At 38.1% G+C, this 24,941-nt stretch overlaps 1 protein-coding gene across 1 annotated transcript in view; it reads right to left on the bottom strand.

The window, feature by feature from the left end:
- Nucleotides 1-477: 477 nt before the first annotated feature.
- The window catches only part of tulp4b (TUB like protein 4b), a 43,785-nt gene continuing 19,321 nt past the window's right edge, over nt 478-24,941 (bottom strand). The window contains exons 9-14 of the mRNA XM_061894158.1: nt 19,008-19,128; nt 11,428-11,572; nt 7,096-7,189; nt 6,880-7,023; nt 3,669-6,805; nt 478-1,670 (exon numbers count right to left, since the gene is read on the bottom strand). Of these exons, the coding sequence (XP_061750142.1) occupies nt 1,554-1,670; nt 3,669-6,805; nt 6,880-7,023; nt 7,096-7,189; nt 11,428-11,572; nt 19,008-19,128 (3,758 nt within the window). The 3' untranslated portion in view covers nt 478-1,553. The remainder of the gene's footprint in view (nt 1,671-3,668; nt 6,806-6,879; nt 7,024-7,095; nt 7,190-11,427; nt 11,573-19,007; nt 19,129-24,941) is intronic.

Below are 24,941 nucleotides of genomic sequence, written 5' to 3'. Positions count from 1 at the left end.
TTGATTTTTCAGTGTGCGGCCCTCAGTGGAAAAAGTTTGGACACCCCTGACTTAAAACAAAGGTGACATAATAATAATAAAAATACAACATGTATGTGACGATGCTCAAAAGAAGTACAACTTCGTGATTTAAAAATAATATACCAATGTTTTGGGGTTTGCGGCATTCAGAACAAAAACATTTATTTTATGTTTTATTTTTGTTTTGTTTTTTAAAGACCCCCAATTTTGTTAATCCAGTGCAGGGATCAGCAACCTTTTTGAAACCAAGAGCTACTTCTTGGGTACTGATTAATGCAAAGGGCTACCAGTTTGATACACACTTCAATAAATGTCCAGAAATAGCCAATTTGCTCAATTTACCTTTAATAAATAAATCTATATATATTAAAAAATGGGTATTTTTGTCCATCATTCCATCGTACATTTTTTTTCCTTTCACGGATGTTTTTTTGAAGAGAATAAATGATGAAAAAAACACTTAATTGAATGGTTTAAAAGAGGAGAAAACACGAAAAAAATTAAAATAAAATTTTGAAACATAGTTTATCTTCAATTTCGACTCTTTAAAATTCAAAATTCAACCGAAAAAAAGAAGAGAAAAACTAGCTAATTCGAGTCTTTTTGAAAAAAATTTTAAAAAATAATTTATGGAACATCATTAGTAATTTTTCCTGATTAAGATTAATTTTAGAATTTTGATGACATGTTTTAAATAGGTTAAAATCCAATCTGCACTTTGTTAGAATATATAACAAATTGGACCAAGCTATATTTCTAACAAAAAAAAAAATCAATATTTCTTTTGGATTTTCCAGAACAAAAATGTTAAAAGAAATCCAAAATACTTTGAAATAAGATTTAAATATGATTCTAAAGATTTTCTAGATTTGCCAGAATATTTTTGGGGAATTTTAATTGAAGAAAAATTTCACAAATATTTTTCGTCGAAAAAACAGAAGCTAAAATGACGAATTAAATTAAAATTAATTGATCATTATTTACAATAAAAAAATGTTTTTACTTGAACATTGATTTAAATTGTCAGGAAAGAAGAGGAAGGAATTTAAAATCCTAAAATCATTTTTAAGATTGTATTTTTTCTCTAAAATTGTCTTTCTGAAAGTTATAAGAAGCAAAGTAAAAAATAAATAAATGAATTTATTTAAACAAGTGAAGACCAAGTCTTTAAAATATTTTCTTGGATTTTCAAATCCTATTTGAGTTTTGTCTCTTTTAGAATCAAAAATGTCGAGCAAAACGGGACCATTTTGCTAGTAAATAAATAAAATTTAAAAAATTGATGCAGCTCACTGGTAAGTGCTGCTATTTGAGCTATTTTTAGAACAGGCCAGCGGGCGACTCAACTGGTCCTTACGGGCACCGCCTTGGTGACCCCTGACGTACTTAAACGACTATTGCAAATGTAGCTTATTCAATGAGGCTTTTTCAAAGTAAAAGTGCTTTTTCTAATGACGACAAAAGGACAAAAAAGGAAGTTTTGGCGCACAAAAGAAGAAAATCTGCACGTCGAAAAGTGAAAAATAGACTTTTCACTTCAGCCGCTGAGTCACGTTGGCCAAGGCGACGGCAAACGCCTGCACCGCCGAGAAGGGATACTGGAAATCCAGAATGTAGGCGTTGCCATCGATGCGTCCAAACTGCATGACCTAAAAAAAAAACGACTATTTTAGCAGAAATAATGACATAGAAAAGTACAATGAAGCATTTACTGAGTTGCCATGGCAACCAACAATGACAACGTCCTCTGACTGGGTCCATTCTTTCCTTTAATTAGCAGCAGGTCATAAAAACATTGTAGCTCTGCATTCGCTGTAAAACGTCGCTACACAGCTGCTAACGTGAAGATCATACGTTGTATTGTTGTTGCAAACAGATTTCAAGCCCCTGTTAACTGAAAACAGTGTTGGGGAAAGACATTTTAAAAAGTCATTAATTGTAGTTACTTTACCCAAAAAGATAGGACCTTTTAATTAATGGAATTAATTACTAGGGACTGTAATTACTGCATTACTTTAAAAAATAAAATAAAAAAAATTTCTAATAGGCTGGCATTTGCTATAAGGCGACATTTCATGAGAGCAGAGTGTGCGTATGTGCCTTATCTTAATACGATACTGAGTAAAACTCAGGCTGCTATATCTGGGTTACAGATTTGATAACGATACTTTTTGCAAATATACCTAATATGTCTGGTGAAATGTAGAAAGTAGTGTATTTCAGGTTTTTCTGCCTTGGGAAATTATTTCCAAAAGGATATAAAATCCCAGGGAGAAACAAATGATGGTGTTTTATATATATATATATATATATATATATATATATATATGTGTGTGTATATATATATATATATATATGTGTGTGTATATATATATATATATATATATGTATATACATATATATATATATATATATACATATACTATATATATATATGTATATATATATATATATATCCATCCATTTTCTACCGCTTATTCCTTTTTGGGGTCGCGGCGGGTGCTGGCGCCTATCTCAGCTACAATCGGGCGGAAGGTGGCGTACACCCTGGACAAGTCGCCACCTCATCGCAGGACATATATATATATATATATATATATATATATATATATATGTATATATATATATATATATATATATATATACATATATATATATATATATATATATATATATATGTATATACACATATATATATATATATATGTATATACATATATATGTGTGTGTATATATATATATATATCCATCCATTTTCTACCGCTTATTGTATATATATATACATATATACATACATATATATACACATACATACATATATATATATATATATATATATATATATATATATATATATATATATATATATATATATATATATATACATATACTGTATATATATATATCCATCCATATTCTACCGCTTATTCCTTTTTGGGGTCGCGGGGGGTGCTGGCGCCTATCTCAGCTACAATCGGGCGGAAGGTGGGCTACACCCTGGACAAGTCGCCACCTCATCGTAGGACATATATATATATATATATATATATATATATATATATATATATATATATATATATATATATATATATATGGGGCGCGGCATGGCTCGGTTGGTAGAGTGGCCGTGCCAGCAACTTGAGGGTTGCAGGTTCGATTCCCGCTTCCGCCATCCTAGTCACTGCCGTTGTGTCCTTGGGCAAGACACTTGACCCACCTGCTCCCAGTGCCACCCACACTGGTTTAAATGTAACTTAGATATTGGGTTTCACTATGTAAAGCGCTTTGAGTCACTCGAGAAAAAGCGCTATATAAATATAATTCACTTCACTTCACTGATTCACATATATATATATATACGAAGGTCCTGAGTAGTCAGGGTTCAATCCCGGCCTCGGGATCTTTCTGTGTGGAGTTTGCATGTTCTCCCCGTGAACGCGTGGGTTCCCTCCGGGTACTCCGGCTTCCTCCCACTTCCAAAGACACGCACCTGGGGATAGGTTGATTGGCAACACTAAATGGTCCCTAGTGTGTGAATGTGAGTGTGAATGTTGTCTGTCTATCTGTGTTGGCCCTGCGATGAGGTGGCGACTTGTCCATAAGAAAATATGCGAAAAGTCCGCCAAGGATTTGACCACTAAAATTACCTGTCGGCCGTCCAGCTCAATCTGGAAGTTCTTTGCAGACTCCTGAGTGACGCGTCCTCCAAAGTCCAGCTGGTAGACCTGGGTGGCTTCGTTCCACAGCGGCTGCTTGTTGGCCATCACGTAAACGAAGCCTTGGCTGCCCAGACTGCGGTCCTCGCGCTCGTTGGCTTTGCGGCACTTGATCTCTTCCAGCTCGCTGGCCATCCGCAGGCTCCGCTTGTTCTTCCAGCTCTTTTTGCTGCTTTGGTTCTGGTTCATGAGCTCGTCGCCGCTGATGAAGAGCTCCGGCTCGCTCTCCGAGCTGTCCTGGAACTCATTGGCTGCCCTGCTCATTTTTTTGGTCCTGTTGAGCTGCTCTCTCGGGCCCTTGGGCTTCTTCTTCTCTCTGCTGCCGAGCCGCGGGCTGGCGATCAGAGAGTTGAAATCTGACAAAGAGCGACCTTCCTTTCTGGACCTGCCTTCGGAGACCGAAGACATGTTGGCCTCCTCGGCTCGACTGTCCAGTCTTTTCCGGCTTTTTTTAGTGAACCGGTCCGACTCTTGCGGGCTGGCGTTTAAGGACGTCGGCTCTTGAAAGCTGCTAGCAGACTCTGCAAGGTCCTCTGTGGCACATTTAGTGGGGGGTAGCTCTGTGGGTGGTGGCGGGGGTGGCTGAGGGGGTGGTGGAGGTGGTGCATTTGGAGGCGGCGGCGATAGAATCGGCTTTTCTAATATCTGATGAGTTTTGGTTGGGAGAGGAGGCGCAGGAGGGTCTTGCATGGGGGGCGGGCAAGGGTACGGGTTCCAGGGGTGCAGGTTGACAGGGTGCAACTGAAGCCCCGCACAGGAGCTGGCTCCCGGGTACATCGGGGGGAGAGTGCAGCACGCCAAGTTAGCCAGACTTGCAGAGTACCCTGTCGACAAAACCAAATTGGAGTCTGGCTGGGCGAACGGAATTGGAAGAACCACTTCATTTGGAGGGTTCGGTAAGGTTTGAAGTGGGGGTCTACTGTGGCCCACGCCTGCAGGGAAGGGAGAGAGGGATATCTGGTAGCCGGATGGTAAGGTCAAAGTGCTTGTGCTTGAACTGGACGGAGGTTTGGTCGTGAGGACGAAAGGGAGTCGGCTCACATCCAAGTGCTGCGCCTGGCCAATGATGATAGAGGGTGGTTTGTGGGGTCCTTGCGGGGGAGCCAATATGGTTTGTTCTGGAGAGAGCCAGAACTCATCCGTGGCTGCGGTGTCCCACTGGTAAGGTGGGGGGCGCTTCGCTGTCAAATCCCCAAGGGTCATCTGTCGGACGGATTTGTCCAGGTGACAATGCGGACTTGAACTCTCATCTTCAGTGAAGGCAGAGTTAACATACACGGTTCTGTCTCGGCTGCTATCGAGGGTACCCAGCAGACTGTAAGATGACTGGGAGGCACTTTTGGAGTGCACAATAATGGTACTGTGGTGTGCGCCTTTACCGGGCGGGAAATCTTGCCTCACTACTGTTCCGCCCGCAATGCCGCTACTCGATGTCCCGCCGCCGCTTACACTGACGCTGGTGCTGCTGCTATTGCTGCTACACTGTGTGCAGGTGTAAAGGGCCGTGGGCGCCCTCTGTTGGTAGTTTATACCCACTGCACTGTTCATCTTTGCTTTGGTGGGAAGGGTCCGCGAACTGTCCGTCATTGGGGGCACTTTGAGCATCACATCCCTGCGGTCACGGCGAAGAGTGGCGTGGATCAGGCTGCTCTCATTTCTCTGAGGAGGAGCAAGCGTGGCGGTTACCTGATTGGCCGGATCTGGATACGGGGGCGGGTCTCCGCTCGGTATTGAGTACCGAGGGACTGAAAGCCGGCTCAGCGTTGCCGAGCTGTAGGGAAGGTTAATCTTTTTACTCTCAGACGAGGTCACTTTTAACGTGGCCGAGCCATTGGCCGCGTAGGCGTTTTGGTTGCGCATGAGGCGCCTTCGAGGGCGGCAAACTTCTTCCACATTACCGCTGCTGTCAAAGGTGGTAATCCTTTCATACCCCAGAGGGGTCGGGTATTGTAAGGTCATGGGCTGAATCAGAAAGTCATCTTTCTTCAGGCAGGACTCCTGCACCAGAATGCTCGCGCCGTCACAGTTTGCGATGAGCGTTTGGGCAGCATCTGCTGCGGCTGCCGCGGCAGATGCCACTGTGCCCGGGTATGGAGGAGGCGGGTTCACCTTCCTCACTTGGATCTCCACAGAACCGTTTCTGGCCGTGAAGGAAGGAGGTAAAGTCCGGGGCAGGCTAGGCTTCAGCATGTGCCCGTGTTCTCGATCCTGTCCAGGCTCTGTGGTGGGAGGAGGCGGAATCGGAGGCAGGAGATGAATCTGTTGTAGAGAAATGGTCGGGTAGCCAGATGGGGGTGGTGGGAGAGTCATCTGCATCTTCAGCTGCTGTTGCATCTGGTGGTGCTGCCTCTGCATCTGCTGATGCTGCTGCTGGATCTGCTGGTGCTGCTGCTGGAGCTGCTGCTGCTGCTGCCTCATCTCTTGGATCTGCTGGCGGATTTGCTGCTGCTGCTGTTGCATTTGCTGCTGCTGCTGCTGCATCTGCTCGTGCTGAAGCTGCATCTGCTGCTGCTGCTGTTGTATCTGCTGCTGCTGGATCTGGTGGCTGGCCGCCTTGGGTGGGGATGGCTGCATCTGTTGGTGCTGCTGCTGCTGATGCGGAGGCTGCTGCTGGAGCTGCGCATGATGATGGTGCATTTTCTGCGGCTGGTGCTGGGGTTGTGACGATTGCGACTGCTTGGGCGGCGGTTGTCGAGGTTGCTGAGGCCGAGGCTGCGGCGGGAGATGGTGAGGCGGTGGAGGGGGAGGCAGCGTACCGGGAAGAAGTGGACCGATGTCTAGCCTGTTGAAGATCACCTGCCCGGGGTTTGGGTATCTGGCTGGAACTGGGTACGGTGCGGAAACTTGATCCTGGCTGCGGTCAGGGACAGGGACTGCCGCGGCTACAGCCACGTTGGTCGTCGGGTTGGTGAGAACATCCAGCTGGATGTTCTGATTGGCCAGAAGAGACTGGACGAGCCCAATGCTCTGAGTCGGCGACATTGCCTGCGCCGGGCTGTGGATGGGCGCGATGGGGATGTTGACGGTGCATGGCGGATTGTCTCCCGACACTCCAGAGGAGCCCATCACTTCATGACAACACAACACAAGTTAGACGGCGCCTTGATTGGAGATCAGGTGCACTGATAATATAACGGCCCACCTGGTAAGTCATCCTCATCCTCACTGAAGACGTTGGGGTTGAAGACAGGCAGGCTCATGAAGTCAAGCGATATCTTGCGGACCTCCGGCAGGTAAACCGTCATCTGCCTCGGTTGCAAATGAAGCAAACTGGTCTTGTAGATGACTGGAACACACAAATAAGGCACAGGTTTAGCAGGCCGACTTTCCTCGAAGGGGGCGTGGGACCGTTGCTCACCTGCACCAAGATTGGTGGGAAGGAACGAGGCCAGTCCGACTATTTTGAACTTTGTCCCCCAAATGTTGGATGTGACTTGAGCAAGGTAGTTGTGCTGCGGAACACGAGATTGTTAAGACAAGGTTGCATTTGGAAAGCTGGGATGTTTATAGTTGAAATTGGAAGCAGGCTGTAGAGCATGGGTGTCAAACTCTGGCCCTTGGCCCTTGAAGCAATATCAAATGAACATTAGAGCTGGCCCGCCGGTAAAACCACATTCACCGCTAATACTCATACTTGCCAACCATCCCGATTTTCCCTGGAGACTCCCGGAGTTAAGTGCCCTTCTCGAAAATCTCCCCGGGCAACCATTCTCCCGATTTCCACTCGGACAACAATATTGGGAGCGTGCCCTTAAAGGCACTGTCCTCTACAACATGTCGTCAAGTCCTCTTTTCCTCCACATAAACAGCGTGCTGGCCAAGTCACATAATATACGCGGCTTTCACACACACATACTTGGTCAACAGCCATACAGGTCACACTGAGGGTGGCCGTATAAAAAACTTTAACATTGTTACAAATATGCGCCACACTGTGAACCCACTCCACACAAGAATGACAAAACACATTTCGGGAGAACACCCGCACCGTAACACAACATAAACACAACAGAACAAATACCCAGAATCCTTTGATGCACTAACTCTTCCAGAACGCTACAATATACACTCCCGCTACTACCAAACCCCGCCCACCTCATTTTATTTTATTTTTGAATTTATTAGCCTGTGGAAAAAGTTAATGTTGATATTTACCTCAGAAGGCTGCAAATAGAAAAGAGGCATTCAATTTTTTTTAATCAAATTTTATTTAATATACAACTGAAGATGATTTTGCACTATTACGTTATATAAGCTCTGCCTGTTCCATCGGAGGAAGCCCAAATACCCGGAGGGAACACACCCAGTCCCGGGGAGAACATGCAAACTCCACACAGAAAGATCCCGAGCCCGGGATTGAACCCAGGATTACTCAGGACCTTTGTATTGTGAGGCAGATGCACTAACCCCTGTGCCACCGTGCTACCCTATTTAATTAAGCCTTGCTTGTTCAATATTCATTGCAAAACTTGTTTGGGTCCCTATTAAAAGGTTAATTTGTTCAACCTTGGCCCGCGGCTTTGTTCAGTTTTAAATTTTGGCCCACTCTGTATTTGAGTTTGACACCCCTGCTGTAGAGGTTGCCCTCTTGTTGATTCTTCAGACCACCACAGACTGCCAGGAATTCAGGATGTAAAACTGTTTTATTTTCATCCAATGGTGCAAAGTCTTTTGCTTTTCAGCACAGTGTCTCTCAGCAGCGCCTCCAACGACAACTACTCGTTTCATCACGGCTGCTCCTAATAAAGGCGACAGGTGATTAGCTAACAGGGCCCACCTGGGCCATCTACGCACCTGTCGCTGTCTTCGAGGCCGGTCCTGATACACCCCCGTTCCGCGGCGTTTGTTTAGAAACTCCATTGGTTCTTGAACAGGGTTCGTCAATTGAAAAGTTTATCATTTCTGCAGAAGAAACTATGTAAATATGAATAATAAGTTCCTGCTTCGACAAAAGTCTATATTTTAGTGAAGGTTTGTACACAATATGAAGTGCGATACTGTAATTAATATCAAACAAACATAACAAGGAGGTGACGGATCAACCGTCTCTTTATCAACAAGGCAAAATACCAAACAACGACAAGTTGAACCGTCCTGTCTGCCAACAAGCAGACGCACAGTTTGGTGCACTCACAAACTATCAGAAATCACAAAAATCCTTAACATTAACAACCAAATTGCCACGGTAATAATCTTACAAAACATTCAACATCAACACCGGTGAGAAGAGGGACCTGTGTGTGTCCTCTCGGTAATATAAGTCCGCTTTGGCATCTTTTTCCAGAAAACTCTGCTCTCATCACAATTAAAAACTTTAAAAAGCTGGTGTTCTGTCAATAACTGCTACCCGTCGACGTCTGCTAACCGATGCTACTGAGGCGCACAACCGCAAACATTTCAAGCCAGCGGTGTCCCGATCCGATGTTGACATTGGTCCGATTTCGGCCAAAACGCAAGTATCTAATTATAGAGCTTTGCATGTGAAATGTGTGATATCATGTGCGACACAAGCAGTCTTGCAGCCTGTTTAGTTGCGCAAAGCTGGACACTGTGAGTTTGTTACATGGTCTTTCATTCCAACAACACTCAGTAAAGGTTTGGGAACTGAGGAGACACATTTTTGAAGCTTTTCAGGTGGAATTCTTTTCACATTCTTGCTTGATGTACAGCTTAAGTTGTTCAACAGTTTGGTGTCTGTGTTGTGGTATTTTCATAATGCTCCACACATTTTCAATGGGAGACAGGTCTGGACTACAGGCAGTCCAGTCTAGTACCCGCACTCTTTTACTATGAAGCCACGTTGTTGTAAAACGTGGCTTGGCATTGTCTTGCTGAAATAAGCAGGGGCGTCCATGATAACGTTGCTTGGATTTCCACATATGTTGCTCCAAAACCTCCATCCATCTTCTTCCGCTTATCCGAGGTCGGGTCGCGGGGGCAACAGCCTAAGCAGGGAAACCCAGACTTCCCTCTCCCTAGCCACTTCGTCTAGCTCTTCCCAGGGGATCCCGAGGCGTTCCCAGGCCAGCCGGGAGACATAGTCTTCCCAATGTGTCCTGGGTCTTCTCCGTGGCCTCCTACCGGTTGGACGTGCCCTAAACACCTCCCTAGGGAGGCGTTCGGGTGGCATCCTGACCAGATGCCCGAACCACCTCATCTGGCTCCTCTCGATGTGAAGGAGCAGCGGCTTTACTTTGAGTTCCTCCCGGATGGCAGAGCTTCTCACCCTATCTCTAAGGGAGAGCCCCGCCACATGGTGGAGAAAACTCATTTGGGCCGCTTGTACCCGAGATCTTATCCTTTCGGTCATGACCCAAAGCTCATGACCATAGGTGAGGATGGGAACGTAGATCGACCGGTAAATTGAGAGCTTTGCCTTCCGGCTAAGCTCCTTCTTCACCACAACGGTTCGGTACAACGTCCGCATTACTGAAGACGCCACACCGATCCGCCTGTCGATCTCACGATCCACTCTTCCCTCACTCGTGAACAAGACCTCCTAGGTACTTAAACTCCTCCACTTGGGGCAGGGTCTCCTCCCCAACCCGGAGATGGCATTCCAGCCTTTTCCGGGCGAGAACCATGGACTCGGACTTGGAGGTGCTGATTCTCATTCCGGTCGCTTCACACTCGGCTACGAACAGATCCAGTGAGAGCTGAAGATCCCGGTCAGATGAAGCCATCAGGACCACATCATCTGCAAAAAGCAGAGACCTAATCCTGTGGTCACCAAACCGGAACCCCTCAACGCCTTGACTGCGCCTAGAAATTCTCCAAAACCTATATGTACCTTTTCCAGATGTGTAAGTTACCCATGCCTTGGGCACTAATACACCCCCATACCATCACAGATGCTGGCTTTTAATCTCTGTGCCTATAACAGTCCGGATGGTTCTTTTCCTCTTTAGTCCGGAGGACACGACGTCCACATTTTACAAAAACAATTTGAAATGCGGACTCATCAGACCACAAATCACTTATCCACTTTGCATCAGTCCATCTTAGATGCGCTCGGGCCCAGCGAAGCTGACGGCATATTCTGGGTGTTGTTGATAAATGGCAATGGTGAGAACTTGTTGGATTAGGTCCTGACGTTGCGCAACTCAAACCTAATGTTAGGACGGAATTAATCAATTTTGGGTTCTGACGTTAAAGCAAAATACTCATCGAAACAGCTGCCCTGCAGTTCACACTAGGGTTGTCCCGATACCAATAGTTTGGTACCGATACCGGTACTAGTACCAAAATATATTTTGATACTTTTCTAAAAAAAGGGAGCACAAAAAATGGCTTTATTTTAGGCAAAAATCTTGCGGTACAGTAAACATGTTTCTTATTGCAATTTTGTCCTTAAATAAAACCGGTACTTTTTAGAAGGTATCGCACCAAATATGATTTATTAAAAAATGCGGTACTATACTAGTACCAGAACAACCCTAGCTCACACTGACGCGAATAATGGTAGCTTACATTTTCGATTTAATCAGTTTCTTCGCTACTTTTCGAGGACGAAGCAAAATTTGACAGAACCTTTTCAATACTAGCAAACACAAAATGTCTGCCAGCGGGACAAAGAAATGAACGAATGAAGCGTTGGTACACGGAAACACAGTCGGTGTGATCCTAAAGCTCGGAAACAACGAAAATTTCCCAAAACGAGGTTCCTACTAAATGAAAGGATAAAGATCACCTCTGTGAGTCCGTCCATGGTGAACTCTCTGCGCGTCAGGCTCGGGGATCGAACGGGAGGCTTTTTGGTCGGTAGCCGTGGTGACCGCTGGCCTTCCTGGTTAGTGCGTGAAAGTTTAGGAGATTTTCTTGAGTCCAAGTTCATTCTTTGGAGCAAATAATAGAACAGTCATTCAAATGATCTTGTCATCGCTCACGATGTTGACATGCTAACATGCTAATAATGCCTGTTTTGACGCATCTTTGTGAGTTTTACTAGAAACATGTGCTTTTGTAAGGTTGGCAAACACAAAAAATTTTTTACTCAATATGACAGTAATGTTCTTATACTGAGAAAATAAAATTGAAGCAATAAAACATTGTTTCAAGTATAACTCCTAAACCAAACATGCAATATGTCTAATAATGCCTGATTTAATGTATCTTTCTGAGTTTTACTAGAAACATGTGCTTTTGTAAGGTTTGTAAACGCCAAAATTATTTTTTTACTCAATATGACAGTTATGTTCTTAGAATCCTGAGATTGAAGCAAAAAAATATTTAAGTATAATTCCAAAACCAAACATGCAATATTTCTAATAATGCCTGTATTCATGTATCTTTGTGAGTTTTACTAGAAACATGTGCTTTTGTAAGGTTTGCAAACACAAAAATGTGTTTTTTACTCAATATGAGAGTAATGTTTTTATACTAAGAAAATGCAATTGAAGAAATAAAAAATGTATTTAAGTATAACTCCTAAACCAAACATGCAATATGTCTAATAATGCCTGATTTAATGTATCTTTGTGAGTTTTACTATAAACATGTGCTTTTGTAAGGTTTGTAAACAGCAAAACTAGTTTTTTACTCAATACGACAGTTATGTTCTTAGAATCCTGAGATTGAAGCAAACAAAAAATATTTAAAGATAACTCCTAAACCAAACATGCAATATGTTAAATAATGTCTGGAATTATGTATATTTCTGAGTTATACTAAAAACATGTGCTTTTGTAAGGTTTGTAAACACAAAAATGTGTTTCTTACTCAATATGAGAGTAATGTTTTTATACTAAGAAAATGCAATTGAAGAAATAAAAAATGTATTTAAGTATAACTCCTAAACCAAACATGCAATATGTCTAATAATGCCTGATTTAATGTATCTTTGTGAGTTTTACTATAAACATGTGCTTTTGTAAGGTTTGTAAACAGCAAAACTAGTTTTTTACTCAATACGACAGTTATGTTCTTAGAATCCTGAGATTGAAGCAAACAAAAAATATTTAAGGATAACTCCTAAACCAAACATGCAATATGTTAAATAATGTCTGGAATTATGTATATTTCTGAGTTATACTAAAAACATGTGCTTTTGTAAGGTTTGTAAACACAAAAATGTGTTTCTTACTCAATATGAGAGTAATGTTCTTATACTAAGAAAATGCAAATGAAGAAAAAAAAAATTGTTTCAAGCATAACTCCTAAACCAAACATGCAATATGTCTAATAATGCCTGATTTAATGTATATTTGTGAGTTTTGCAAGAAACATGTGCTTTTGTAAGGTTTGTAAACGCCAAAATTATTTTTTACTCAATATGACAGCAATGTTCTTAAAATCCTTATATTGAAGCAAACAAAAATTGTATTTAAGTATAACTCCTAAACTAAACATGCAAATATGTCTAATAATGCCTGATTTAATGTGTCTTTGTGAGTTTTACTAGAAACATGTGCTTTTGTAAGGTTTGTAAACACAAAAAAGTTTTTACTCAATATGACAGTAATGGTCTTATACTGAGAAAATGCAATTGAAGCAGTAAAAAATGTATTCAAGTATAACTCCTAAACCAAATATGCAATACGTCTAATAATGCCTGATTTAATGTATCTTTCTGAGTTTTACTAGAAACGTGCTTTTGTAAGGTTTGTAAACACAAAAAAGTTTTTACTCAATATGACAGTTATGTTCTTATACTGAGAAAATGCCATTGAAGCAATAAAAAATGTATTCAAGTATAACTCCTAAACCAAACATGCAATGTATCTAATAATGCGTGTATTCGTGTATTTTTGTGAGTTTTACTAGAAACATGTGCTTTTGTAAGGTTTGTAAACAGCAAAATTTGTTTTTTACTCAATATGACAGTAATGTTCAAAAAATCCTTATATTGAAGCAAACAAAAATTGTATTCAAGTATAACTCCTAAACCAAACATGCAATATGTCTAAAAATGCGTGTATTCATGTATTTTCGTGAGTTTTACTAGAAACATGTGCTTTTGTAAGGTTTGCAAACACAAAAAAGTTTTTACTCAATACGACAGTAATGTTCTTAGAATTCTGAGATTGAAGCAAACAAAAAATATTTAAGGATAACTCCTAAACCAAACATGCAAATATGTCTAATAATGCCTGTATTCATGTATCTTTGTGAGTTTTACTAGAAACATGTGCTTTTGTAAGGTTTGTAAACAACAAAATTATTTTTTACTCAATATGACATTTTCTTAGAATCCTGAGATTGAAGCAAACCAAACTTGTTTCAAGTATAACTCCTAAACCAAACATGAAATATGTCTAATAATGTGTGTATTCATGTATTTTTGTGTGTTTTACTAGAAATATGTGCTTTTGTAAGGTTTGTAAACACCAAAAATATTTTTTTACTCAATATGACAGTAATGTTCTTAGAATCCTGAGATTGAAGCAAACAAAAAATATTTAAGGATAACTCCTAAACCAAACATGCAATATGTCTAATAATGCCTGTTTTAATGTATATTTGTGAGTTTTACTAGAAACATGTGCTTTTGTAAGGTTTGTAAACGCCAAAATTAGTTTTTTACTCAATATGACATTTTCTTAGAATCCTGAAATTTAAGCAAACAAAAAATATTTAAGTATAACTCCTAAACCAAAAATGCAATATGTCTAATAATGCCTGATTTAATGTATATTTGTGAGTTTTCCTAGAAACATGTACTTTTGTAAGGTTTGTAAACACCAAAATAATTTTTTTACCCAATATGACAATAATGTTCTTAGAATCCTGAGAAAATGAGTATGAAGCAGTAAAACACTGTTTCAAGTATAACTCCTAAACCAAACATGCAATATGTCTAATAATGCCTGTTTTAATGTATCTTTGTGAGTTTTGCTAGAAATATGTGCTTTTGTAAGGTTTGTAAACGGCAAAATTAGTTTTTTACTCAATATGACATTTTCTTAGAATCCAGAGATTGAAGCAAACAAAAAATATTTAAGGATGACTCCTAAACCAAACATGCAATATGTCTAATAATGCCCTTCATTATGGATCTTTGTGAGTTTTACTAGAAACATGTGCTTTTGTAAGGTTTGTAAACAACAAAATTATTTTTTACTCAATATGACATTTTCTTAGAATCCTGAGATTGAAGCAAACCAAACTTGTTTCAAGTATAACTCCTAAACCAAACATGCAATATGTCTAATAATGCCCTTCATTATAGATCTTTGTGAGTTGTACTAGAAACATGTGCTTTTGTAAGGTTTGTAAACGGCAAAATTAGTTTTTTACTCAATATGACAGTAATGTTCAAAAAATCTTTAGATTGAAGCAAACAAAAAATATTTAACCAAACATGCAATATGTTAAATAATGTCTGGAATTATGTACATTTCTGAGTTTTACTAGAAACATGTGCTTTTGTAAGGTTTGCAAACACCAAAATTAGTTTTTACTCAATATGACAGTAATGTTCTTATACTAAGAAAATGCAAATGAAGAAATAAAAAATTGTTTCAAGCATAACTCCTAAACCAAACATACAATATGTCTAATAATGCCTGTTTTAATGTATATTTGTGAGTTTTACTACAAACATGTAAGGTTTGTAAACACAAAAATGTGTTTTTTACTCAATGTGACAGTGATGTTCTTATACTAAGAAAATGCAATTGAAGAAATAAAAAAAATATTCACGTATAACTCCTAAACTAAACATGCAATATATCTAATAATGCCTGATTTAATGTATATTTGTGAGTTTTGCTACAAACATGTGCTTTTGTAAGGTTTGCAAACACAAAAATGTGTTTTTTACTCAATATGACAGTAATGTTCTTATACTAAGAAAATGCAATGGAATAAAAAAAACACTGTTTCAAGTATAACTCCTAAACCAAACATGCAATATGTCTAATAATGCCTTATATCGTGTATATTTGTGAGTTTTCCTAGATACATGTGCTTTTGTAAGGTTTGTAAACACCCAAATTTGTTTTTACTCAATATGACAGTAATGTTCTTATACTGAGAAAATAAAATTGAAACAATAAAAAATGTATTCAAGTATAACTCCTAAACCAAATATGCAATATATCTAATAATGCCTGCAATTATGTATATTTCTGAGTTTTACTAGAAATATGTGCTTTTGTAAGGTTTGTAAACAGCAAAATTAGTTTTTTACTCAATATGACAGTAATGTTCTTAGAATCCTGAGAAAATGCGTATGAAGCAATAAAACACTGTTTCAAGTATAACTCCTAAACCAAACATGCAATATGTCTAATAATGCCTGTATTCATGTATATTTGTCAGTTTTACTAGAAACATGTGCTTTTGTAAGGTTTGTAAACAGCAAAAGTAGTTTTTTACTCAATACGACAGTCATTTTCTTAGAATCCTGAGATTGAAGCAAACAAAAATTATTTAAGGATAACTCCTAAACCAAACATGCAATATGTCTAATAATGCCTGATTTAATGTATATTTGTGAGTTTTGCTAGAAACATGCGCTTTTGTAAGGTTTGCAAACACAAAGATGTGTTTCTTACTCAATATGACAGTAATGTTCTTAGAATCATGAGAAAATGCGTATGAAGCAATAAAACACTGTTTCAAGTATAACTCCTAAACCAAACATGCAATATGTCTAATAATGCCTGTATTCATGTATATTTGTGAGTTTTATTAGAAACATGTGCTTTTGTAAGGTTTGTAAACACCAAAATTAGTTTTTTACTCAATATGACAGTAATGTTCTTAAAATCCTTAGAATGAAGCAAACACAAATTGTATTCAAGTATAACTCCTAAACCAAACATGCAATATGTCTAATAATGCCTGTTTGAATGTATATTTGTGAGTTTTACTAGAAACATGTGCTTTTGTAAGGTTTGTAAACACCAAAATTAGTTTTTTACTCAATATGACAGTAATGTTCTTAAAATCCTTAGAATGAAGCAAACACAAATTGTATTCAAGTATAACTCCTAAACCAAACATGCAATATGTCTAATAATGCCTGTATTCATGTATCTTTGTGAGTTTTACAAGAAACATGTGCTTTTGTAAGGTGTGTAAACGGCAAAATTTGTTTTTACTCAATATGACAGTAATGTTCTTATACTGAGAAAATAAAATTGAAGCAATAAAAAATGTATTCAAGTATAACTCCTAAACCAAACATGCAATATGTCTAATAATGCCTGTAATTATGTATATTTCTGAGTTTTACTAGAAACATGTGCTTTTTTAAGGTTTGTAAACGGCAAAATTAGTTTTTTACTCAATATGATAGTAATGTTCTTAGAATCCTGAGAAAATGCATATGAAGCAATAAAACATTGTTTCAAGTATAACTCCTAAACCAAACATGCAATATGTCTAATAATGCCTGATTTAATGTATATTTGTGAGTTTTACTAGAAACATGTGCTTTTTTAAGGTTTGTAAACGGCAAAATTAGGTTTTTTACTCAATATGACAGTAATGTTCTTAAAATCCTGAGATTGAAGCAAACAAAAACTTGTTTCGAGTATAACTCCTAAACCAAACATGCAATATATCTAATAATGCGTGTATTCGTGTATTTTTGTGAGTTTTACTAGAAACATGTGCTTTTGTAACGTTTGTAAACACCAAAATTTGTTTTTACTCAATATGACAATAATGTTCTTAAAATACTGAGATTGAAGCAAACAAAAACTGTATACAAGTATAACTCCTAAACCAAACATGCAATATGTCTAATAATGCCTGTATTCATGTATATTTCTGAGTTTTACTAGAAACATGTGCTTTTATAAGGTTTGTAAACAGCAAAATTAGTTTTTTACTCAATATGACAATAATGTTCTTAGAATCCTGAGAAAATGCGTGTGAAGCAGTAAAACACTGTTTCAAGTCTAACTCCTAAACCAAACATTCTATATATGTCTAATAATGCCTGATTTAATGTATATTTATGAGTTTTGCAAGAAACATGTAAGGTTTGTAAACACAAAAATTGTTTTTTTACTCAATATGACAGTAATGTTTTTATACTAAGAAAATGCAATTGAAGAAATAAACATTTTTTTGCAAGTATAATTCCTAAACCAAATATGCAATATGTCTAATAATGCCTGATTTAATGTATATTTCTGAGTTTTACTAGAAATATGTGCTTTTGGAAGGTTTGCAAACACAAATATGTGTTTTTTACTCAATATGACAGTAATGTTCCTATACTAAGAAAATGCAATTGAAGCAATAAAACATTGTTTCAAGTATAACTCCTAAACCAAACATGCAATATGTCTAATAATGCCTTATATCGTGTATATTTATGAGTTTTTCTAGATACATGTGCTTTTGTAAGGTTTGTAAACACCAAAATTTGTTTTTACTCAATACGACAGTAATGTTCTTATTCTGAGAAAATAAAATTGAAACAATAAAAAATGTATTCAAGTATAACTCCTAAACCAAATATGCAATATTTCTAATAATGCCTGCAATTATGTATATTTCTGAGTTTTACTAGAAACATGTACTTTTGTAAGGTTTGTAAACAGCAAAATTAGTTTTTTACTCAATATGAGAATAATGTTCTTAGAATCCTGAGAAAATGCGTATGAAGCAATAAAACACTGTTTCAAGTATAACTCCTAAACCAAACATGCAATATGTCTAATAATGCCTGATTTAATGTATATTTGTCAGTTTTACTAGAAACATGTAAGGTTTGTAAACACAAAAATGTGTTTTTTACTCAATATGACAGTAATGTTCTTTTGCTAAAAAATTGCAATTGAAGAAATAAAAAAATATTTAAGTATAACTCCTAAACCAAACATGCAATATGTCTAATAATGCCTGATTTAATGTATATTTCTGAGTTTTACTAGAAACATGTGCTTTTGTAAGCTTTGCAAACACAAAATTGTGTTTTTTTTTAACTCAATAGGTCCGTAATGTTCTTAGAATCCTGAGATTGTAGGTTTGTAAACACAAAAATGTGTTTTTTACTCAATATGACGGTAATGTTCTTATACTAAGAAAATCCAATTGAAGAAATAAAAAAAAATGTTTCAAGTATAACTCCTAAACCAAATATGCAATATGTCTAATAATGCCTGATTTAATGTATATTTCTGAGTTTTACTAGAAACATGTGCTTTTGTAAGGTTTGTAAACACAAAATTGTGTTGTTTTTTTACTCAATAGGTCCGTAATGTTCTTAGAATCCTGAGATTGACACCAACAAAAATTGTATACAAGTATAACTCCTAAACCAAACATGCAATATGTCTAATAATGCCTGACCCCCGTTTAGAGACCGACCTGTTTCCCCGGGAGAACTTTGGAGACTTTTTGCCGACCCATTCGTCGCTCAGCTCGATGTCGCTGGAGTCGGAGCAGTTGCAGCTGTCGGCGTACGAAACCATCGGATTCACGCACACTTCTGTGTCGGGAAGAAAGAGGTGAGTCGTACGAACCTCAAAAAGCGGTGAAGTTGTCACGTTGTGTAAATGGTAAATAAAAACAGAATACAATGATTATATTCAAATATTAGCTCATTTGGACTTTGATGCCTGCAACGTGTTTCAAAAAAGCTGGCACAGGTGGCAAAAAAGACTGAGAAACTTGAGGAATGCTCATCAAACACTTATTTGGAACATCCCGCAGGTGAACGGGCTAATTGGGAACAGGTGGGTGCCATGATTGGGTATAAAAGCAGCTTGTTCACAAACAAGGACGGGGCGAGGGTCACCACTTTGTCAACAAATGCCTGCGCAAATTTGTCCAACAGTTTAAGAACAACATTTCTCAACCAACCATTGTAAGGAATTTAGGGATTTCACCCTCTACGGTCCGTAAAATCATCAAAAGGTTCACAGAATCTGCATAAATCACACTAAGTAAGCGATGATACTACGGACCTTCAATCCCTCAGGCGGCACTGCATGAAAAAGCGACATCAGTGTGTAAAGGATATCACCACATGGGCTCAGGAACGCTTCAGAAAACCACTGTCAGTAACTACAGTTTGTCGTTACATCTGTAAGTGCAAGTTAAAACTCTACTATGCAAAGCCAAAGCCATTTATCAACAACATCCAGAAACTAAGATGGACTGATGCCAATTGGACAAGTGTTCCGTGGTCGGACAAGTCCACATTTCAAATTGTTTTCGGAAACTATGGACGTCGTGTCCTCTGGAACAAAGAGGAAAAGAATCATCCGGATTGTTGTAGGCGCGAAGTGTAAAAGGCAGCATCTGTGATGGTATGGGGGTGTATTAGTGGCCAAGGCATGGGTAACTCTACTATGCAAAGCCAAAGCCATTTATCAACAACACCCGGGGCCCGAGCTCATCTAAAATTTCACATACACCCATCAATTACACGTTTCTATTATTTTTTGTGTTTTATGTCCTTTTTGTCTGAGAAAACTTTGTTTTGTTTTTACGGCAAAAAAACCCTCAAAAATATTGCAAAGTGAAATATTTAATGTGAAGTAATTGGAGCCTTAAATAAGTCAATAATTCATGACAACATTGATTTTAATAAATTATTATTTTTTGAGCGATGACAGAAAGCCACTGTCAGTAAGTACAGTTGGTCGCTACATCTGTAAGTGCAAGTTAAAAGTCTACTATGCAAAGCCAAAGCCATTTATCAACAACACCCGGGGCCCGAGCTCATCTAAAATTTCACATACACCCATCAATTACACGTTTCTATTATTTTTTTGTGTTTTATGTCCTTTTTGTCGGAGAAAACCTTGTTTTATTTTTATGCCAAAAAACCCCTCAAAAATATTGCAAAGTGAAATATTTAATGTGAAGTAATTGGAGCCTTAAATAAGTCAATAATTCATGACAAGATTGATTTTAATAAATTATTATTTTTTGAGCGATGACAGAAAGCCACTGTCAGTAACTACAGTTGGTCGCTACATCTGTAAGTGCAAGTTAAAACTCTACTATGCAAAGCCAAAGCCATTTATCAACAACACCCGGGGCCTGAGCTCATCTAAAATTTCACATACACCCATCAATTACACGTTTCTATTATTTTTTGTGTTTTATGTCCTTTTTGTCGGAGAAAACTTTGTTTTATTTCTATGGCAAAAACCCCTCAAAAATATTGCAAAGTGAAATATTTAATGTGAAGTAATTGGAGCCTTAAATAAGTCAATAATTCATGACAACATTGATTTTAATAAATTATTATTTTTTGAGCGATGACAGAAAGCCACTGTCAGTAACTACAGTTGGTCGCTACATCTGTAAGTGCAAGTTAAAACTCTACTATGCAAAGCCAAAGCCATTTATCAACAACACCCGGGGCCCGAGCTCATCTAAAATTTCACATACACCCATCAATTACACGTTTCTATTATTTTTTGTGCTTTATGTCCTTTTTGTCGGAGAAAACTTTGTTTTATTTTTATGGCAAAAACCCCTCAAAAATATTGCAAAGTGAAATATTTAATGTGAAGTAATTGGAGCCTTAAATAAGTCAATAATTCATGACAACATTGATTTTAATAAATTATTATTTTTTGAGCGATGACAGAAAGCCACTGTCAGTAACTACAGTTGGTCGCTACATCTGTAAGTGCAAGTTAAAACTCTACTATGCAAAGCCAAAGCCATTTATCAACAACACCCGGGGCCCGAGCTCATCTAAAATTTCACATACACCCATCAATTACACGTTTCTATTATTTTTTGTGTTTTATGTCCTTTTTGCTGGAGAAAACTTTGTTTTATTTTTATGGCAAAAACCCCTCAAAAATATTGCAAAGTGAAATATTTAATGTGAAGTAATTGGAGCCTTAAATAAGTCAATAATTCATGACAACATTGATTTTAATAAATTATTATTTTTTTGAGCGATGACAGAAAGCCACTGTCAGTAACTACAGTTGGTCGCTACATCTGTAAGTGCAAGTTAAAACTCTAATATGCAAAGCCAAAGCCATTTATCAACAACACCCGGGGCCCGAGCTCATCTAAAACGGACTGATGCAAAGTGGAAAAGTGTTCTGTGGCCTGACGAGTCCACATTTCTAATTGTTTTTGGAAACTGTGGACGTCGTGAACCAAAGAGGAAAAGAACCATCCGGATTGTTCTCGGCGCAAAGTTGAAAAGCCAGCATGTGTGATGGTATGGGGGTGTATTAGTGGCCAAGGCATGGGTAACTTACACATCTGTGAAGGCACCATTAATGCTGAAAGGTACATACAGGTTTCGGAGCAATATATGTTGTCATCATGGACGCCCCTGCTTATTTCAGAAAGACAACACCAAGCCATATTCAACAGCATGGCTTCATAGTAAAAGAGTGCGGGTACTACACTGGCCTGCCTGTAGTCCAGACATTGAAAATGTGTGAAAGCTAAAATATGAGGCAGGAAGACTGTTGAACAACTTAAGCTGTACATCAAGCAAGAATGGGAAAGAATTCCACTTCAGTTCCCAAACCTTTACTGAGTGTTGTTAAAAGGAAAGGCCATGTAACACACTGGTAAAAATGCCTTTTTTGCTGCCATTAAATTGTAAGGTCATGATTATTTGCAAAAACAAATGAAGTTTCTCAGTGTGAATGTTAAATATCTTGTCTTTGCAGACTATTCAATTGAATATAAGTTGAAAAGGATTTGTTGTATTCTCTTTTTATTTAGAATTTCCACAAGGTGACAACTTCACCGCTGTTGGCTTTTGTACTTGAAGTACGGCCAAACACCTTCCATTAAAAGTGACGTCAGCATTAAAAGACATTCTAGCGGTAAAACTGTGGGGGAGCTTTCACTTCCCACCCAGCGTCTGCACGCACTGAGAGCCAATGAAATGTCCCTCGGTATTCAGACCGTGGTGAGGTTGCCAGGCAACCAGACAGGATGGCACTGCAGCCCAGACGAAAATGGACAAAAAATGATGTCACGTTTAAGTGGTGAATACTTAAAGCAGATTTAAACATTTGACTTTTATATTACAACAATAGGCATGAGATTATTTTCAAATAAACTCTTTTTTTTGTGCAAATAACACATTGCAAGAAAGTTGGCATTTTTACCAGTGTGTTACATGGCCTTTCCTTTTAACAACACTCAGTAAAGGTTTGGGAACTGAAGTGGAATTCTTTCCCATTCTTGCTTGATGCACAGCTTAAGTTGTTCAACAGTCTCCCACCTCATATTTTAGGTTTCACGATTTCAATCTCTGGACTACAGGCAGGCCAGTATAGTACCCGCACTCTTTTACTATGAAGCCACGCTGTTTTAACAGGTTGGCATGGCATCGTCTTGCTGAAATAAGCAGGGGCGTCCATGATAACAACATATGTTGCTGCAAAAGTTGTATGTACCTTTCAGCATTAATGGTGCCTTCACAGATGTGTAAGTTACCCATGCCTTGGGCACTAATACACCCCCATACCATCACACATGCTGGCTTTTCAACTTTGCGCAAAGATGGTTCTTTTCCTCTTTGGTCACGACGTCCACAGATTCCAAAAACAATTACAAATGTGGACTCGTCAGGCCACAGAACACTTTTCCACTTTGCATCAGTCCATTTTAGATGAGCTCAGGCCCCGGGTGTTGTTGATAAATGGCTTTGGCTTTGCATAGTAGAGTTTTAACTTGCACTTACAGATGTAGCGACCAACTGTAGTTACTGACAGTGGTTTTCTGTCATCGCTCAGAAAATAATAATTTATTCAAATCAATGTTGTCATGAATTATTGACTTATTTAAGGCTCCAATTACTTCACATTAAGTATTTCACTTTGCAATATTTTTGAGGGGTTTTTGCCATAAAAATAAAACAAGGTTTTCTCCGACAAAAAAGACATAAAACACAAAAAATAATAGAAACGTTTAATCGATGGGTGTATCTGAAATTTTAGATGAGCTCGGGCCCCGGGTGTTGTTGATAAATGGCTTTGGCTTTGCATAGTAGAGTTTTAACTTGCACTTACAGATGTAGCGACCAACTGTAGTTACTTACAGTGGTTTTCTAAAGTGTTCCTGTCATCGCTAAGAAAATAATAATTTATTAAAATCAATGTTGTCATGAATTATTGACTTATTTAAGGCTCCAATTACTTCACATTAAATATTTCACTTTGCAATATTTTTTAGGGGTTTTTGCCATAAAAATAAAACAAGGTTTTCTCCGACAAAAAGGACATAAAACACAAAAAATAATACAGACGTTTAATTGATGGGTGTATCTGAAATTTTAGATGAGCTCGGGCCCCGGGTGTTGTTGATAAATGGCTTTGGCTTTGCATAGTAGAGTTTTAACTTGCACTTACAGATGTAACGACCAACTGTAGTTACTTACAGTGGTTTTCTAAAGTGTTCCTGTCATCGCTAAGAAAATAATAATTTATTAAAATCAATGTTGTCATGAATTATTGACTTATTTAAGGCTCCAATTACTTCACATTAAATATTTCACTTTGCAATATTTTTGAGGGGTTTTTGCCATAAAAATAAAACAAGGTTTTCTCCGACAAAAAGGACATAAAACACAAAAAATAATACAGACGTTTAATTGATGGGTGTATCTGAAATTTTAGATGAGCTCGGGCCCCGGGTGTTGTTGATAAATGGCTTTGGCTTTGCATAGTAGAGTTTTAACTTGCACTTACAGATGTAACGACCAACTGTAGTTACTGACAGTGGTTTTCTGTCATCGCTCAGAAAATAATAATTTATTCAAATCAATGTTGGCATGAATTATTGACTTATTTAAGGCTCCAATTACTTCACATTAAATATTTCACTTTGCAATATTTTTGAGGGGTTTTTGCCATAAAAATAAAACAAGGTTTTCTCCGACAAAAAGGACATAAAACACAAAAAATAATAGAAACGTTTAAATGATGGGTGTATCTGAAAATTTAGATGAGCTCGGGCCCCGGGTGTTGTTGATAAATGGCTTTGGCTTTGCATAGTAGAGTTTTAACTTGCACTTACAGATGTAGCGACCAACTGTAGTTACTTACAGTGGTTTTCTAAAGTGTTCCTGTCATCGCTCAGAAAATAATAATTTATTCAAATCAATGTTGGCATGAATTATTGACTTATTTAAGGCTTCAATTACTTCACATTAAGTATTTCACTTTGCAATATTTTTGAGGGGTTTTGGCCATAAAAATAAAACAAGGTTTTCTCCGACAAAAAGGACATAAAACACAAAAAATAATAAAAACGTTTAATTGATGGGTGTATCTGAAATTTTAGATGAGCTTGGGC

Source organism: Nerophis ophidion, linkage group LG03 (genome assembly GCF_033978795.1).
Source record: "Nerophis ophidion isolate RoL-2023_Sa linkage group LG03, RoL_Noph_v1.0, whole genome shotgun sequence".
Lineage (NCBI taxonomy): Eukaryota > Metazoa > Chordata > Actinopteri > Syngnathiformes > Syngnathidae > Nerophis > Nerophis ophidion.
The sequence above is the reverse complement of the archived record's forward strand: the minus strand, read 5'-3'. Positions and strand labels throughout refer to the sequence as shown.